At 43.6% G+C, this 18,011-nt stretch overlaps 1 protein-coding gene across 1 annotated transcript in view; it reads left to right on the top strand.

Moving 5' to 3' along the window:
- vps39 (VPS39 subunit of HOPS complex) overlaps positions 1–15,186 on the top strand; it is an 83,294-nt gene extending 68,108 nt beyond the window's left edge. Inside the window, exons 22-25 of the mRNA XM_055640929.1 lie at positions 342–491; positions 6,373–6,507; positions 8,085–8,176; positions 13,984–15,186. Of these exons, the coding sequence (XP_055496904.1) occupies positions 342–491; positions 6,373–6,507; positions 8,085–8,176; positions 13,984–14,065 (459 nt within the window). The 3' untranslated portion in view covers positions 14,066–15,186. The remainder of the gene's footprint in view (positions 1–341; positions 492–6,372; positions 6,508–8,084; positions 8,177–13,983) is intronic.
- Positions 15,187–18,011: the final 2,825 nt, after the last annotated feature.

Genomic DNA, 18,011 nt, shown 5'->3' with positions numbered 1-18,011 from the left:
GATAGTGAATGGGTGAATGTAAAAAAAAAATGCAGATTTGCAAGTAGACTAAAATAAAAACAGAAAATAATGGAAATACTCCACAGGTCTGGTGTGTGGGAAGAGAAATGAGCAATAATGTTTCAAGCCAAAGATCCTTTGTCATAACTGGGAAAAAGAGAAAATAAACTTGTGTAGGGGTAAAAGCAAATAGTCAACAGAAGGAAGAGGTGGAAAAGGGGAGAAGAACTGGGTGACGGGAGTGCCAAGAAAGATGTGCGTAGGAGGATCTTTTGGATTTAGTTCTTGTTCACACATCGAACAGAGGCTGGATATTCGAGCAATGTCTTTTTTCCACTCAGGTGTACCTTTCTTTATTGCGTATGTACCTATCACCACCTGACATTCATTGTGTGGGACCAATCCGATTGGAGGTACCAGAGCCACAGGCAAACCTACAGGCTGCACTGCGAGTGCTGGAACTACACCATAACAAACTGGACACGACAAAGGTACTGGTAGGGTTGTGTTACACTGTTCTGTAAAACAAACACCCAGAGGAACGCAGTCAGTAGATCATAAGATCTTTAGTGATAGGAGCAGAATTAGGCCATTCGGTCCATCAAGACTACTACACCATTCAATCATAGATGATTTATCTCTCCCTCCTAACCACATTTTCATACCTTCTCCCCATAACCTCTGACACCTGTATTAATCAAGAATCTATCTATCTCGGCCATAAATCTTTCCACTAACTTGGCCTCCACAGCCTTCTGTGGCAAAGAATGCCACAGATTCACCACCCTCATCCTAAGGAAATTTCTCCTCATCTCCTTCCTAAAAGAACGTCTTTTAAATCTGAGGCTATGACCTCCAGTCCTAGACTCTCCCACTAGTGGAAACGAGGTCCACCCTTATTCTTCTAAACTTCAATGAGTACAGGCCCAGTGCCGTCAAACACTCGTCATATGTTAACCTACTCTTTACTGTGATCATTCTTGTAAATCTCTGGACCCTCTCCAGAGCCAGCACATCCTTCCTCAAATACGGTGCCCGCATTTGCTCACAAATGCGGCCATCTTCTTCTTTCGTGTCCGTTATGCTATATAGTGGCTCGCCACTGCTGTACACATCGTTGCGCTATTTGAGTGTTAAGTGCAAGGTCTGCAATAGTACATGGATTATCCAGTAATGGGCATTGCAGTAGGTGTTGCCTTGTCTGGGTCTGTGTGCCACAGTCACAGGTTGTTGTACCCTTGATGTAGCCCCATTTGTGCATTGTCACCCTTGACTGCCCGACCCCGGTTCGCATTCGGTTGAGGCATCTCCAGTTCAGCCAGTGTTCATCAGAACCAGGTGGTAAGCGCTCTGCTGCTGGTATGCCCATCTTGGTGGAAATAGGGACAGTGGCTAGTCTGTTCCTCCACATCTGGAGGCGAGCTTCAGTTGCTGATGTTTCTAATGGGGTGACGCTGGATAGGAAGCTCATACGGGATTTTAACCGGCTAGGAGGGGGCACATGGTTGTGTAATGAGTTGGATGATCAGCCATGATCATATTGAATGGCGTTGCAGGCTCGAAGGGCCAAATGGCCTACTCCTGCACCTATTTTCTATGTTTCTATGTAATGGGTGTCTATCGTCTGTAGTTGTTTCAGACTCTCTGTCCTACTTGCGATAGCTCTCCTGATGTCTGGGGGAGCGATGCCAGGTTGTTTATGTCCGTAGATCGGAGGCAACCAGTGATGCTACGGCAGCTGGCATTCAAGGATGAGTCGATCTTCTTTGCATGTGTAGATCTCTCCCAAGCAGGGCAGGCATATTCTGCAGCAGGGTATTAAGGATGTAGTACGTACTGTTGTTGGGTTGGCACCCCATTCGGTGGTGGTGAGTTTGTTCCATATGTTGTTGTGGGTGCCCATGTTTGCTTTAGTTTTTTTCCATATGTGCCTTGAATGTTAAGCAGCGGTCGAGTGTGACTGCAAGGTAGACTGGGTTTGGGCAATGTGTTAGTGGGAGTCCAGACCATGTGACGTGTAGTTGATAGTTAGCCTCTTGGTTCCTCAGGTGACCTGACCAGCGCCTTATAGAGCTTCAGCATTACATCCGTGTTTTTGTACTCAAACCCTCTTGAAATAAATGCAAGCATTGAGTTTGCTTCCCTTACCTCCGATTCGACGTATTAACATTTTGGGAACCCTACACCAGCACTCCCAAGTCCCTTTGGGCCTCCGATTTCTGGATTATCTCCCCATATGCAGTAGGCAGCATCTGTGGAGGGGATGACGTTGATGTTGTAGGTCGAGGTCCTTCTGCAGACTGGTTTCTGATTTCTTTAGAAATGTAGTGCTGCAGCTGTGACTCAACTGGTCCTTGATACCAGTGCTTCCCAAATAGAATGATAGACCCACTTGTTCACACTTGGCAAAATATGGATCACTCTGCCAATGAACACCTGAGATTTCACGGGTTGCTCTTCATAAAGAGTTGGAGCACAAGTTGATTACTTTAGAGAGGCAGCATGTTAAAGCCCTTCTGCCCACGCCGACCCATCGATCACCCCTTCAGACTAGTCCTATGTTATCCCACTTTCTCATCCACTCCCAACACACTAGCGGCAATTTACAGAGGCCAATTAACCTACCAATCTTTGGGATGTGAGGGGAAACCGGAACAACTGGATGTAACCCGCACAGTCACCGGGAGAATGTGCAAACTCCACACCGACAGCACCCGAGGACAGGATCGAACCAGGGTCACTTAGGGTGTTGTGAGACATCGGCGCTATCAACTGTGCCATTGTGCTGCCCACAAGTATCTTTGGTTTATTTTTAGCTTTTTGAATTTTTTAACACAATTACCTCAACATTTTGAAACTAATTTTTAGCACATCCCACTTTGACCACATTGATTGGTATGGAGTCGCATAGAGTCTTCTTAGAAGTTGATACGGACTATTGTCATGGTATTCAATATTAGACCGGTAATGCCCCTGTCCCACTTAGGAAACCTGAACGGAAACCTCTGGAGACTTTATGCCCCACCCAAGGTTTCCGTGCGGTTCCCGGAGGTTGCAGGTGGTTGCCAGAGGTTGCAGGTAGTGGAAGCAGGTAGGGAGAATGACAAAAACCTCCGGGAACCGCATGGAAACTTTGGGTGTGGTGCAAAGTCTCCAGAGGTTTCCGTTCAGGTTTCCTAAGTGGGACAGGGGCATTAGTAAACTACAAGCCCAAGGTTATGTGGCAACTAGGCACAAAATACTGGAGTAACTCAGCGGGACAGGCAGCATCTCAGGAGAGAAGAAATGGGTGACGTTTCGGGTCGAGACCTTCTTCAGACTGATGTCAGGGGAGTGGGTGGGACAAAGATAGAATGTAGTCGGAGACGGTAAGACTGGTGGGAGAACTGGAATGGGGAGGGGATAGAGAGGGAAAGCAAGGGTTATTTGAAGAGATGCTGCCTGTCCCGCTGAGTTACTCCAGCATTTTGTGTCTACCTTCGATTTAAACCAGCATCTGCTGTTCTTTCTTACACACGTTATATGGCAAGTTACATCCAAACTAAAGGGCCTGTCCCACTTGGGCAACCTAATCCGCGAGTTCTGGCGAGTTTGCCCTCGTCTCATACTCGCAGCAAGGTCGACCTGAGCTCGTACGAGGTCTTCGTAACTCTCCTTCATGCTCGAGAGTGGTCTCCGCGTACTCGTGGCCTCAGCTAGGTCGCTGCGTTTTTTTCAATATGTTAAAAAATGCCCGCTAGTAAAAGAAAAAGGTCGCCATGGAAAAAATCGATACTTTTTTTTACTCGAAGGTTTAGTCGTAGTAGGTCGGCATGTTAGTCGTAGGTAATCGAGGGCAGTCAAAGGTAGTCGTAAATCGTCTTCATCATAGTCGAAGGGAGGTCGAAGGAGGTCGTCTTCACTCTCCGATATTCGGTGTCCAATTTTCCCGAAGTTAGTCGTAGCTAGTCGAATCTCGTCTTCAACATCGTCGAAGGAGGTCTTCTACATAGTTGAAGGAGGTCTTCAACATGTCATTTTTTAAAACTCTTCTAAACTCGCCAATTAGGTCACCCAAGTGGGACAGCCCCGCTAGTTCTGACAGATAATAAATAGCAGAGATTGCTGGGTCTTATTCCACAGGATCCAATTCTTGGTTTGTCACATTTGATCATATAAATCTGAAATTAAGACTAGAATGTAGGAGCTGTGATTAAGTCCATAGATAATGTAAAAATCAACCATATGGTTGACAGTGAAGAGAGCTATAAATTGCAGGAAGCTATGTCAAAGGCATGTCAGGTAAACACGGATAATACATCTGGAAGTCAGCCCAAAAAATGACTGCACTTTTCCAGTTGAAGAGTAACTTGCATTCTCCTCCAATGTCTGAACCTGCTAGTGGAAGTAATCTGCAGTTACAAACTTTTAATCTTCTGCTTATGATTTTCTTTCCTAACTACTTAGAAGCACTCTGAGATTTAAAAAAAACTTTGTTTATAGTCAACCATTAATGACTATATGAATTATGACATCCAGCAGTGGACCCTGGCTGGTTAAACCATGTCCTTCCACGAACTGATGACGTCCTTGACCCTGACAACACAAAGACAACAGACCAGCTTGTAACTGGGTGGCAGAGTGGTTCAACAATAAATGCGGCTGCCACATAGAACCAGTGACCAGGTTTTACCTTGACCTCCAGAGCTGAATAAGTGGGGCATGAATGATTCTTTCTGTGTTGTGTGCATTTCCTCCATGTCTCAAGATGTGGGTAGGCAGCGTAAGGGAGTAGCATGAGTTGTTGGGTATGTGAGAGAAAATAAGTTACAGGGATAAGTGGGGGAAAGGGACTGATGGGGATGCTCTGAGCGCTGACGAACACTTGTTGGGCCTCGTGTTCTCTCCCATTTTGTAAAGAATTTAGGAAATACTAGACCAAGTGCGGACGCATTGGGTCTGCTCCCCCAACGCAAGATTCCACCACTCACCTGTTCCCCCAACGCAATATTGCACCACTCACGCATAGCCCCCAACTGCAGAGGCGCAGCTCATTTCTGCTCATCCCCCAGCAATCCCTCCTCCTCCTCTTCACCCTCCCTCTTCAATCCCTAGAGAGGGAGGGGGAGTAGAGAGGGAGGGGGATGGGGGCAGAGAGGGAGGGGGATGGGGGTAGAGAGGGAGGGGAGTGGAGGGGGAGGGGAGAAGAGAGTTAGCGGGGGGGAGAGAGGGTGGGACAGTGTGAGGTTAGATAGGGATCCTCCTCCCCTCACCCCCATCTCCCGCTACCACCCCACTCCTCACCCCATCTCCCTCCTCATTTCCTTCATCCTCCTCCCCTCACTCCCATTCTCTGCCCCAGGAATTACCCAGGTCGTAGAGCCTGGAACTGGGCCTGGTTCTCGTACTCGACCCGGCCCTGGCTGTAGACCCAGGCTCATCCTTGGTTCCAGGGGCAGCCACCAGCCGTCAGCTCGGCCGCCACCTGGGCTCTAGTGCAGGTTCCGACTTCACCGTCCCTGTTCCACTGGTGGCTTCTTTTTCGGCCTTGGTCACGGCCCCATCCCAAGCCCCGGGTTCTGCCCTTACTCCAGCTCCAGGCTCAGCTCCAGCCCAGGCCCAGTCAACAGGCTCAGCCCGCGCGCAACAGTCGCCACTCCTCGTTCACCACGAGCGCTGGAGTGGCCTTCCCTCCCGGAGTGTCCCGTCCTGCCTTGCTCTTTCACTTGCTTGACTCCCGCACATTGGAGTTGTCCAATTTGAACATTTATTCCATCAGTTTGGCTCATTGCGGCTTTCCTGATTACCGGATAAAATTTGTTATGGGTAAGTCAACCATTTACATGTATTTACCACACTGCTCCTCCCTGTGTTATATGTGAATGTTCACACTGTCTCTGTTCCTATTTGCCGTTCAGGATTCCCATTCTTTTTAACAATGTGACCTAATTTTACTTGGGTTTTATTCACCCCACAGCCCTCTGCACTCCATGGAATAGAGCCCTATCCTGCCCAACCTCTCCCTATAGCTCAGGCCTTTGAGTCTTGGCAACATCTTCATGAATCTTCTCTACATCCTTTCCAGCTTAATGGCACCTTCCCTATAGTAGGCTGACCAAACAGTGCAGCCTCTGGTCCAAGATTCCTCCATTAGTTTGCACCATTCAAAGATTTTTCCAATTAAAAGCAGCATTCATCAGTAAGGGGAAGCTTTGAAGCTCTGTAACGTTTCAATATCAGTGCTTCTGATTATAATGTGGCTATTTGCTGTATAGTAGATTGGGGATTACACCGAAGTTGAGTTTTGGATTTGGTTATAGTCGTAGACTGACATTTCACACTGTTTACATGAAGGAGAGTTTTGATTCTTTCTGTAATGTTCCCTTTACATAGGCTTTGAATCTGCTTCCTGCCAACACACAAATCCGAGAGATTCAGGTATTTCTGGAGAATGTGCTTGAAGGAAATGCTCAGAGGCGACGCTCGAATCAAATTAAGAAAAGTCTTCTTCATGCAGAATTCCTTCGTGTAAGTCATTACATCTGAGTGCAAGTTATTAAAATGTATTGCTTCTAGAATCTAGATATACCATATCCAGAATCAATATGTAGCATCCTAACCAATCAAAGTGCTTCCCATTTCCTCGGACTATTTAAAATCCCATTGATAAAATTACTTCTTTCAGCTGCTGCATCGCTTTCCATTTTATATTTCTATTGTATATTGTATACAATGTATATTGTAATTGTAGTGAGTTTAGTTTATTGTCACGTGTACAGAGGTACAGTGAAAAGCTTTTAATGCATGCTAACCAGCCAGCAGAAAAACTATACATGATTGCAATTGAGCCAACCACAGTGCCCTCCATAATGTTTGGGCCAAAGATCCATCATGTATTTATTTGCCTTTGTACTCCACAATGTGAGATATTGCCTTTGTCTATAGGGTCTAGTTCCAGCATATGCAGCTGCTGTGCCAATTAATGTTCTTGCTTTATTTAAGTGCATTTACCTTGTACATTAGACATACAGCATGGACACAGCCCCTTCGGCCCACCGAATCCGTGTCGACCAGCGACACATACTTGGGACAATTTCACAACTTACCAAAGCCAATTAATCTACAAACCTGTAGGTCTGAGGAAGGGTCTCAACCCAAAATGTCACCTATTCCTTTTCTCCAGAGATGCTGCCTGGCCCACTAAGTTACTTCAGCATTATCTTTGGTGTAAACCAGCGCCTGCAGTTCCTTCCTACACAACCTACAAACTTGTATGACTTTGGAGTGTGGGAGGAAACTGGAGCACCTGGTGAAAACCCAAGTGTTCATAGGGAAAACATACAAACTCCATACGGGCAGCACCCGTAGTCAGGATAGAACCTTGGTGTCTGGTGCTGTAAAGCAGCAACTCTACCGTTGTGCCACCTTAAAACGAAGCACTGTGGACTTGAACCCACGACTCTGAGATTAAGAGTCTCATGCTCTACCGACTGAGCTAGCCAGGCTTGTATTTGCTCGTTTGTCCACAGTCGTTAATTTCAGTTGCCAGGTTAACCTGAAGCAGGTCCATCGTACTTAGCCCGTGTTAAAACATCACTGAATTGTATGTGGCACACTGGACTCCATGAATATGAGATAAGCAGATGTTCACGGCTTCAGCCTTTGCTTTGCAATCTCAGTTTAGCCATGCAAGTCAAACTGATTTAGAGCTTAAGTAAATGTTAACATTTGTACCAGTGATGAAGAAATTAAATTTGAAGCTAATCTACAGGTGAGATGCTGGTATCTCTGCACTATTAAGGGAGGACTGAAGCTTTAGATATGATAGTAAACCAAACTTGCCCACTGGGTAGATGCACAAAAGAATTCATGATGGGTTTTTTAAAAATATAGAGATTTCCTGCTCTCTGTTCTAATATCTTATCATAGTGAAAATATTATGTTAGATTGCAATTGTTATACATGGACCTTCTTATACAGAAAACTGATGTCTGCTTTGCAAATGTATCTGAAATGATTTTCATTGTTTGTTATCCATGCTGGTCTACCTTTGCATCGTGAAAGATGACGTATAAATGCAAATTCTAAGCTTCATTATCTGACAGATCCAAGAGCAGAGGATTTACCATCAGGAGGTGAAATGTATCATTACTGAAGAGAAAATCTGTCGTGTCTGCAAGAAGAAAATCGGAAACAGGTTTGGTCACTCTATTCCGCATTGAACGGTTTAGTATTTATTAAAGACTGACGTCCTAATTTAGTCAAGTTGAGCTTGAAATCTCGAGATCCTTCTCAACAAATAATACTTTTTATTATGTATCCAGTTGATCTGGGAATATCTACCAATAGTAGTAACATGGGTTTTCACGTGAGCCTTGTCCCCTTTTAATCAGAATGAATGAGACACCGATGGTTAAGACTGGGGGCGATGAATCAGGAACCAGAGCAGTCAATTAAAATGATCGGATTAGAATCGGATGAGATTTTAACGTACAAAAACTCTCCATTGTGTCTACTCCTTTCTAAGATTAAAATCCAGGTATTGCACAGATAAATTCAGAGGAAAGGTTTGAAGTTCAAGGAATGCCAATTTTACAAGTAAATTAGCAAAAGTATATGTAAAAACTTAAGTGTAAATCAATTTCAGAGCATTAGAAAGCATTCAAGGAATTCCACAAAGGAACTGTTATGGAGCTGTCATATAAAGCCTCCTAGGTGATGCGGGTAAGGTAACAAAAATAAAGCTTGTCGGGCACCTGGTAGTTTAATATTGTAGAAAATCCAGAAAAAAATTGAAATTGAAAGGAAAAATAAGGAATTAAAAAATTGGCAAAGGAAATCCGAAGAGGTTTGATGAGAACTTAGAGAAAGAGGATGACCAAGGAAGAGTGTGTCTTATTTGGTACCATAATCCACTGGAGAGGTTGCAGAGAGATTTACAAGAATGTTGCCAGGACTGGAAAATTACATCTGTCAGGACACATTGGATTAACCAAGGATTTTTCATGGAATCGAGGCGTGCAAAGTTTTACTCAATTGAAGTATATACAAAATTATTGGAATGTGGGGGTGGCTACATTAAAAGGAAGGAGGCAATTCCTTATCGGTGTGGCGGACCTGGTAGAATAGATTAACCAATGGCAGCCAGAATTAAGGGGAGATGATGAAAATTTTTTTCACCCAGACAGTGATCTGGAACTCGCTGCTTGAAAGGATGGTGGAAACAGATATCAACATCAGATTTAAACAGTGGTGGAAAACCTGAGATCTGCATGACTGTTGACCACAAGCTGGAAGGTAGAATTAGTATGGGTAACTTTGTCTAGCCAACTGAATGGTCTCCAGTGCTATCGATTTGGCCCTCACTTGTCCATGCCTCTCATCCTCGACAGGTTTCTGTATTTAAGTTTTTTAAGTTTTGGAAACATGGCCTCCTGCAGAGACACTGACTGAGTGCGAATTCGGGCTTGAAGCATGAGCAAGCATCCAGATAATACCAAGATTGTCCAGATGTGAAAGGCTTTGTCCCAAGTTCCGATCAAAGTACTTTTGCATAATTTGCATTGTTTGATTTAAAATAATTATCCCCCTGCAACCATGGCTCCGGAAATCTGGCCAAGTTGGAGCTGCGTGTGTCCTCTTACCAGCACCTCACTGAGTCATGGGGCATTCCCCCTTGCCTGCCAGCACACTGCTCACTTTTGCAATGGCGAGTGTGGGCCTCAGGCTGCTCCCTTACAAAGCAAAGCACTTGCCCTCCTGTCCCAGGGAACATTGGTCAAAAAAAAATCCAGCCTGATTTGTGTTCCGAGTAGGTGATGACTACAGCTGCTCCTCTTTGTTCAGGAACCCATTGAGGTTGAGGGAAAGTCTGAAGAAGGTTCTTGACCTGAAACACCACCCATTCCTTCTCTCCTGAGATGCTGCCCGTCCCACGGAGTTACTCCAGCATTTTTTGTCTATCTTCGAGGTTGAGGGAAACACAGCCAACAAATGTGAAGCAATTTGACAAAAACACGGACATTTTTACATTCTTTGCGGCTCTAATACCATGTTCATTCCATATGTAAAACCTACAAGGAAATTACAAGCCAATAAATATTATAAGATTAAAGAAAAGATAGGGCATCCAATAATGATTTGGATGATGGTATAAAATACATTGGGAATTTATTTCTAAGCTGACCCAAATGTATTCAGGCAAATAACCCTGACAATCTGCAAACGGACAGTCTGGCCTCCGCTTGGCATCGGAAGCACTCCCCTCTCCCGTCAGGCAAAAGAAACTTAAGTGTGAAAACGCATACCTCCAGATTCAGGGACAGTTTCTTCCCAGCTGCCATCAGGCAACTGGACCATCTATCACCAACTTGAGAATGGTTCTGACCTATCATCAACCACATTGGAGACAAACTATCTTTATATTGGACTTTACTGGACTTTATCTTGCACTTAACATTATTCCTTTTACCCTGTATCTAAGTACATAAGTACAGGTCCACCATCGATTTTCCAGCACCCTTGGTTCCAGAGCCTTGTTGAATTATCTGTTTTGCCAGACGTCACGGCCTCCAAGAGGAGTCGAACAGGGGGCGATACAGGCCCACGTCGGCCTCAGAAATTGCCTTTGGGAACGGATCTGCCAACTCCGGTCAGGCTGGCGTTCCAGAGCCCTGGCCGCAAGGGGCAAATTCATCCTGCCGATTGGCCGCGGGAGTAACAACGAGGTCAAGATTGGCCGCCTCACTTGGCCCAGGCTCCACATTTTCAACGGGACATCCAGGGGGGATTTAAAGTACACTTGTAATTCTGTCCAGATTAAAGGAGGTACCGGACTACCAGTTGCTGGAAAATTGGTGGTGGTCCTGTACTAATGGTGGATTGGAGATCTGCAAGAGGCAAGAATCATGGAATAATAGATGTCTTGAGGGTAGGTTGATGGGGATTGAGGAGTGGCAGGGTGTGGTGGTGATGATTTGGGAGGTTGGAGTGATGAGGAGTGAGGCTGTGAAGTATATGCATCTTAAAATGAAAGTATCTGTTGACTGGAAATTGATGTCTGGCAATGAACATGGGAGATAGGCAAAGATGAATTTGCACATTAGCATGGGTAGAACAGTGGTCGCAGCAGCTCTTTGCAGGCTGCTTATGCAAAATGTCCACCTAAAGTCTCCCCTGGTCAATCTTCTGATTTATTGAACTGCAGAATGTCATCTTATTTCTCTCATTTGAAGAAATGATAAGATGGAAGTTTGGGACCTGAAACATCACACATTCCTTCTATCCTGAGATGCTGCCTGTCCCGCTGAGTCACTCCAGCATTTTGTGTCTACCTTTGATTTAAACCAGCATCTGCAGTTCTTTCTTACACAAACAATGATCAGGTGTTGTGTTTCAAGGATTGGATTTCATGAGGGAAGGTACCACGGTAAAGGAGGTGACAACATTATTAAGCAGAAGCTGTGGAGAGTAAATTGGGAGTAGTTATTGGATGCCTCTTCTCAGACACGTGGGAGTTGTTTAAAGCCAGCTGATCAGAGTTCAAGACTGCAGAAGTCGCAAGACTGCAAGACTGCCGAGGTCCCGACCACGGGGGGAAATGGAGGAGGACTGGCCAAATTGTGTGCCTTCCACCACAGTGATGAATGCTGTGGTGGATGTTTATGTTAAAAAATTATTGTGTTTTTGTGTGTGTTTGTGCCCTTTATCATTGTATCGCTGCTGACGTATCATTTCACTTGCACTTTTTGTGCAATGTGACAAATAAACCATTGTATTGTATTGTATTGACTGGCATGTTCCAGTAAGGATAAAGAATAAGGATGGCAAGGTAATGGAACTTTAGATGATCAGAGAGGCAGAAACTTTGGTCAAAATATTCTGTTATTATTGTACCTGTACTGCAATCAAGTGCCCTTACTGTGGAAGGTGAGCAGGGGATGCAATGCACAGTTATTTCAGGCACATCTGGTATATTTATGTTGCTGTTTTATCCTCTTCACCACATTATTTTCTTACCATTATTGCTCATGCTTCAGCACCAGGTATTCAGTGGGAAGGTGTAGAGCTGTTACAGTGCATTCAGAAAGTATTCAGACCCCTTCACTTTTTCCACATTTTGTTACGTTACAGCCTTATTCTATAATGGATTCAATTGTTTTTTTTATCATCAATCTACACACAAAAGCGAAAACAGGTGTTTAGAAATGTTTGCAATGTAATTAAAGAGAATTAACTGAAATATCACATTTACATAAGTATTCAGACCCTTTACTCAGTACTTTGTTGAGGCATCTTTGGCAGCGATTACAGCCTCAAGTCTTCTTGGGTATGACGCTGCAAGCCTGGCACACCTGTATTTGGGTAATTTCTCCAATTCTTCTCTGCAGATCCTCTCAAGCTCTGTCAGGTTGGATGGGGAGTGTCGATGCACAGCTATTTTCAGGTCCCTCCAGAGATGTTCCATCGAGTTCAAGTCCGGGCTCTGGCTGGGCCACTCTGGCACATTCACAGACTTGTCACAAAGCCACTCCTGTGTTGTCTTGGCTGTGTGCTTAGGGTAGTTGTCCTGTTGGAAGGTGAACCTATGCCCCAGTCCGATGTCCAGAACGCTCTGGAGCAGGTTTTCATCAAGGATCTCTCTGTACTTTGCTCCGTTCATCTTTCCCTCGATCCTGTCAGTTCCTGCCACTGAAAAACATCCCCACAGCATGATGCTGCCACCACCATGCTTCACCGTAGGTATGGTATTGGCCAGGTGATAAGCAGTGCCTGATTTCCTCCAGACGTGTTGCTTGGCATTCAGGTCAAAGAGTTCAATCTTGGTTTAATCAGACCAGAGAATCTTGTTTCTCATGCCTTTTGGCAAACTCCAAGCGCATGTGCTTTTTACTGAGGAGTGGCTTCCGTCTGGCCACTCGACCATAAAGGCCTGATTGATGGAGTGCTGCAGATATAGTTGTCCTTCTGGAAGGTTCTCTCATCTCTACAGGGGAACTCTGGAGTTCTTTCCGAGTGATCATCCGGTTCTTGGTCACCTCCCTGACCAAGGCCCTTCTGCCCCGATTGCTCAGTTTGGCCGGGCAGCCAGCTCTATGAAGAGTCCTTGTAGTTCCAAAGTTATTCCATTTAAGAATGACGGAGGCCACTGTGCTCTTCGGGACTTGCAATGCTGCAGAAATTGTTTTATACCCTTCCTCAGATCTGTGTCTTGACACAATCCTGTCTCGGAGGTCTACAGACAATTCCTTCGTCTCCATGGCTTGGTTTTTGCTCTGACAACTGTGGGACCTTATATAGACAGGTGTGTGCCTTTCCACATCATGTCCAATCAATTTAATTTACCACTGGTGGACTCCAATCAAGTTGTAGAAACATCTCAAGGATAATCAATGGAAACAGGATGAACAAGCTCAATTTTGAGTGTCATAGCAAACGGTCTGAATACTTATGTAAATGTGATATTATGTAAAGCTGACAACCCCCCGATACAGGACCTGAACGCCTCGACACGGAGCGCAAAACATATTTGGCGAATAAAGTCTGATTCTGATTCTTAATCACTTTGCAAAAATTTCTAGGCCACTGTTTTCGCTTCTTCATTCTGGGGCATTGTGTGTAGATTGATGATTTAAAAAAAAGGAATTTAATCCATTTTATAGTAAGGCTGTAACATAACAAAATGTGGAAAAAGTAAAGGGGTCTGAAAACTTTCTGAATGCACTGTAACAGCTCTACACCTTCCCACTGAATACCTGGTGCTGAAGCATGAGCAATAATGGTAAGAAAATAATGTGGTGAAGAGGATAAAACAGCAACATAAAAATACCAGGTTAGGCTGGCTCATCTCGTGATCAATTAAATATTTCACTCTTTGATTTTCAATTTATATCATGCCCCCCTTTAGATAAATAAATATCTTGCGTAATTAGCTTGTTCCCATTTGTAATTTTTTTAATGTTTTCTCTTCAGAGTGGTTATTTGACATTGTTTCTCTTTCTCTAGTGCGTTTGCCCGTTATCCCAATGGTGTTGTCGTCCATTATTTCTGCTGCAAAGACCGAAATGTTTGTCCCACAGAGACGTGAACGTGCCAGCTCATTTGAAATGCAGGAATCTATTTGCTGTCAGGATGGACATTTGGATAAGATGGTTTGGGCAGGTATCCTGCTTTCACTGAAGGATGAGCAACTGCTGGGCAACGAACACGCACTGTGTGTGATAATATACTATTAATGTTAATGATTTTATTAATAAATCTGTATATACTATTACTGGCATGTTAGCTTTCTGCTTACATTGGGGGATTAGTATAAAACTGGAAACTGTTTCCTGTGTAAAGTTGTATATTTGACTTCTGCCACTTTATGAAGACAGTTGCACTACATGATGATAAATCCCCAGGTCTGGAAGCACTGTGCTGAAGTACTTTGTTAAAGGGGCTGTTGATTTTTAGCTTGGCAAAGGCAGGTGACATTTTGAGTATTGTTCTCATTTACATCATGCCCCAAGCCCTTACTCATAGCACTTTTCGTTGGTATCTCCTGATTTTTATTTTCACATAATTATTGTTTATTTGAGTGTTTGCCTTCATCTATGAAAAACTACTACGCTCCCTAAGCAATGCATTGTACAGAATAATCTTAACTATGGTGCAAGACTATATTTAGATTTTGTGCTAATGCTATAAAATACATTGAACGATCTTTCTATTTAAGATCTTGAATCTGTAAATGTTAAAAAGTTGGGTAAATATGCTTAAAACCCCAAATTTTGAAATGCTGAACATTTCTTGTATGTCTTGCCACTTTGTATTTTTTCACTTTAACATCCTACTTAATAAAACAACAGTACATAACCATTTCCCACCTGTCTCGGGTTGGGGTAGGAGTTGTTACGCTGCTGTTGATTTGGTTCCCTCTCTCCTCTGTCTTTTTAACTTTGAACAGAATTCTTGTAGCTGATACCTTGCATCAAAGATGATAAAGTGTAGGTGTGTCAACCAGGTTAGTTTATAAAGCTTCCCCACCCACAGTGATTCATTATTCACTGTATATTGCTGTGTGCTTGGTTGTTAGATTACTGTATCATTGCAATCATGTTTCAGTCACAATACCTCTGAAGAGAGGAGAGAAAAATTGTGCAGAAGTGTTCCTTTGGCTCTTGTAGTGACCATAAAATTATATTTTAAACCGTTTCTTGAATCAAATTGGCTGTTTTTTTGTTTTTTATTACAATGGAAAGGCAATGACTGTAAAATTGCATTGGTTCCAGCTAGGTATGCTCTGGCCAAAGGTCAATGTTGTGGTGGAGGATGAATTTCTGCAAGGATCTTGTTAGTTGGCTGGCTGGCTAGGGGGGCATGTTTGGCTTATGCTTTATTGAGGATAGCGGGGGGAAAGTGTCCTGAGATGGTGGGAATTATCAGAAGTGGTATGGGAGGGGAACTCTGTACCTTGTAAGTTGGTGACCTTAGGTGGGGGGGGGTGCGGTTGAGAAAAGGAAATACATGTAGGATCAGTGTAGGGCCGAGGGAAATAATATAGGGGAGTTGAAGAGGGAAAGTAAAAAGATGAGGACCTCCACTTGGAACTTCAGTGGGTTGTGGTGGTGGTTTTTTGGTAGGGTTGATAGGTCAGATTTTAGATTGGGGCGGGGTGGGATGTCTAGAGATCAGCAGTCTGTACCTTGGGACTGTAAGTTTGCAACAAAGCCTGTGAGTGGGTGGGTTATATGGGTGCCCATACAGTCTTGGGGAGAGAGGTCAATGGATGAAAGTGAAGCAAGTCTCAGCCTGATCCCAACTACAGGTGCTGTTTATACAGAGTTTTACGTTATCCCCGTGACCTGCGTGGGTTTTCTCCGAGGCCTTTGGTATCCTCCCACACTCCAAAGACACAGGTTTGTAGGTTCCAGTGGTATAAAATGTAAATTGTCCCTAGTGTGTGTAGGATAGTGTTAAGGGGCTGTCCCCCTGTGGCAACCTAATCCGTGAGTTAAGAAGAGTGTCTTCGACCTTCAAGCTCGAGGGCACTCGAGCTGGATCGACCTGGAAAACCTCGAGCTAGATCGATGGTCAGCATTGAAACCGCGAGCTGGATCGACCACACATCCTGAAAGCTCTAATGAGCCAATCAAAATGTCCGGTCAGCGAAGGAGATTGCCTACGGCTGCCTGCGACTGCCTGTAACTAAATAGCGACCCCACTCCACTGCACTACGAGTTAAAAAGAACCATGCCGACCAAATTTTACTTGCTGAAAATTTTTCAACATGCTGATTCGGGAATGAACTTCTCTCGAGCATGAAGGAGAGTTCCAGTGACCTCATAGGACCTCCTAAGACCACGTGTCGACCATGCTGCTAGTTTGAGTCAAGGGCAAACTCATCTTAACTCGCAGATTAGGTCGCAGTGGGACAGCCCCTTTAGTGTGCGGGGATTGTTGGTCAGTGCAGATTCGGTGGGGTCGAAAGGCCTATTTCTGCGCTGTATCTCGAAAACTAAAAAAACTAAATCAGCTTGCCCTGAGTTGCCTAATGTTGATTGTTGCTGGACAACGCAGTGCAGGCTCTCTTTCTGCACCCAAAACGACCTTTGCATAAGAAATCAGATGATCTCGCATGTACCTGACATGGAGAGTAGTTAGCCAATGATTAGGTATGTTGCAAAGCGTACCTGAATCGTCGTTGAATATCTGTCCCAGCCCGTGTGCGCGATTTTGGCGCTGTTTAGAGGGGGCGGGTTTAAAACGCGATTTTTACTAGGCTGTTGCAATCGAAAATGTTCAGCCTAGTAAATCATTAACGAAAAATCGCTGAAAGACCCCGTCGCAAGAGGTAATATTAGTTTTTATGGCCTTGTATAATAGTTATAGTAGTTTAAAAATCACTCTCTAAACCCGCGACCTCTCGCAGCCCCAGGGTTTTATAAAGCAAACAATTAAAGGTATGTAGCTTATTTTTACATTAAAAAGGGCTTCTTAAGAACCCTTTATACAAAGTTTACTATAGCGAGTAGTTCATTTTGGGCTCTTTATATCCCGCAGTGTTTTTCTGGGCATTTGAGGGCACAAATCTACCGCAATGTGAACGTTCTAAACCAGCGCGTTCACAGGAACCCACTCGAAAGCTGATTTAAAATGGACTTTAATTTGCAGCAATTGAACACAAAATTCCTTCCATTTGGCCTATAAATTAATGTAAATGAGATTTCAAAATCATGTTTTATTGTGAATTATTTATGAATATTATTTGGACACTTGGGCTATTTAAAAATGTTAATCATTTATTAAGAAATGGATAGATGTTTAGATCTAGTAATTGAAGTTTGAAATTTGCTACACTTGGGTAACTAACTAATTATATGTTTTAATTTCAGGTCATCCAAGTAAGATTATTTTATATTTGTTTCAGAATGCTTCAATCTACGATAACTGAAAATTTCATTCAGTTCTCTTAATTTTTAAGAAAGTTATGGGCTTTTGACTGCCCACGATCACAGCTTTTTTGTTATGTCCATAGAAAATCAATAGGGAACAAGATGCTAATTTCCGAGTATGAAAATGGCCATAACTTTTTAAATACTTGAGATATGAAAGTGAATTAGGTGTCAAATTAAACTTATTTTTATGCTTTATCTGGTGGGATAAATTACAGAGTTGATTTTTTAAATCTGAAAATTTTGTAACATTGCTACAATGATGACTCAAGGCTTAATGTGCTTTATCATAGCCGTGAGGCAACAGAAATGATCTGAAAATAGTTGTTGCCATGTTTCCCTCCAGGACTATACCAGGTTTTTAATTGCGTGGATGGCACTGAAAATAGATTGTACAACTAGCAATTCAGACGCAGTCTTTTTTAAACAGAATTATTTTGTTCGGGAATTCTCTCTTTTTTAAGGATGGTGCAAGTTGATGTACCAAAAACTTTTGAAAGGAATTTGGACAAATATTTGAAGTTAATTCATTGAGACCATAGGGTGAGAACAGTGATCTGGGTGTAAATGGAAAGAGCCAGAGCAGGCGCGATGATC

The sequence above is a fragment of the Leucoraja erinacea genome, chromosome 9 (genome assembly GCF_028641065.1).
Source record: "Leucoraja erinacea ecotype New England chromosome 9, Leri_hhj_1, whole genome shotgun sequence".
In the NCBI taxonomy this organism is placed as follows: Eukaryota; Metazoa; Chordata; class Chondrichthyes; order Rajiformes; family Rajidae; genus Leucoraja; species Leucoraja erinaceus.
This window is presented reverse-complemented; position numbering and strand designations above follow the sequence as displayed.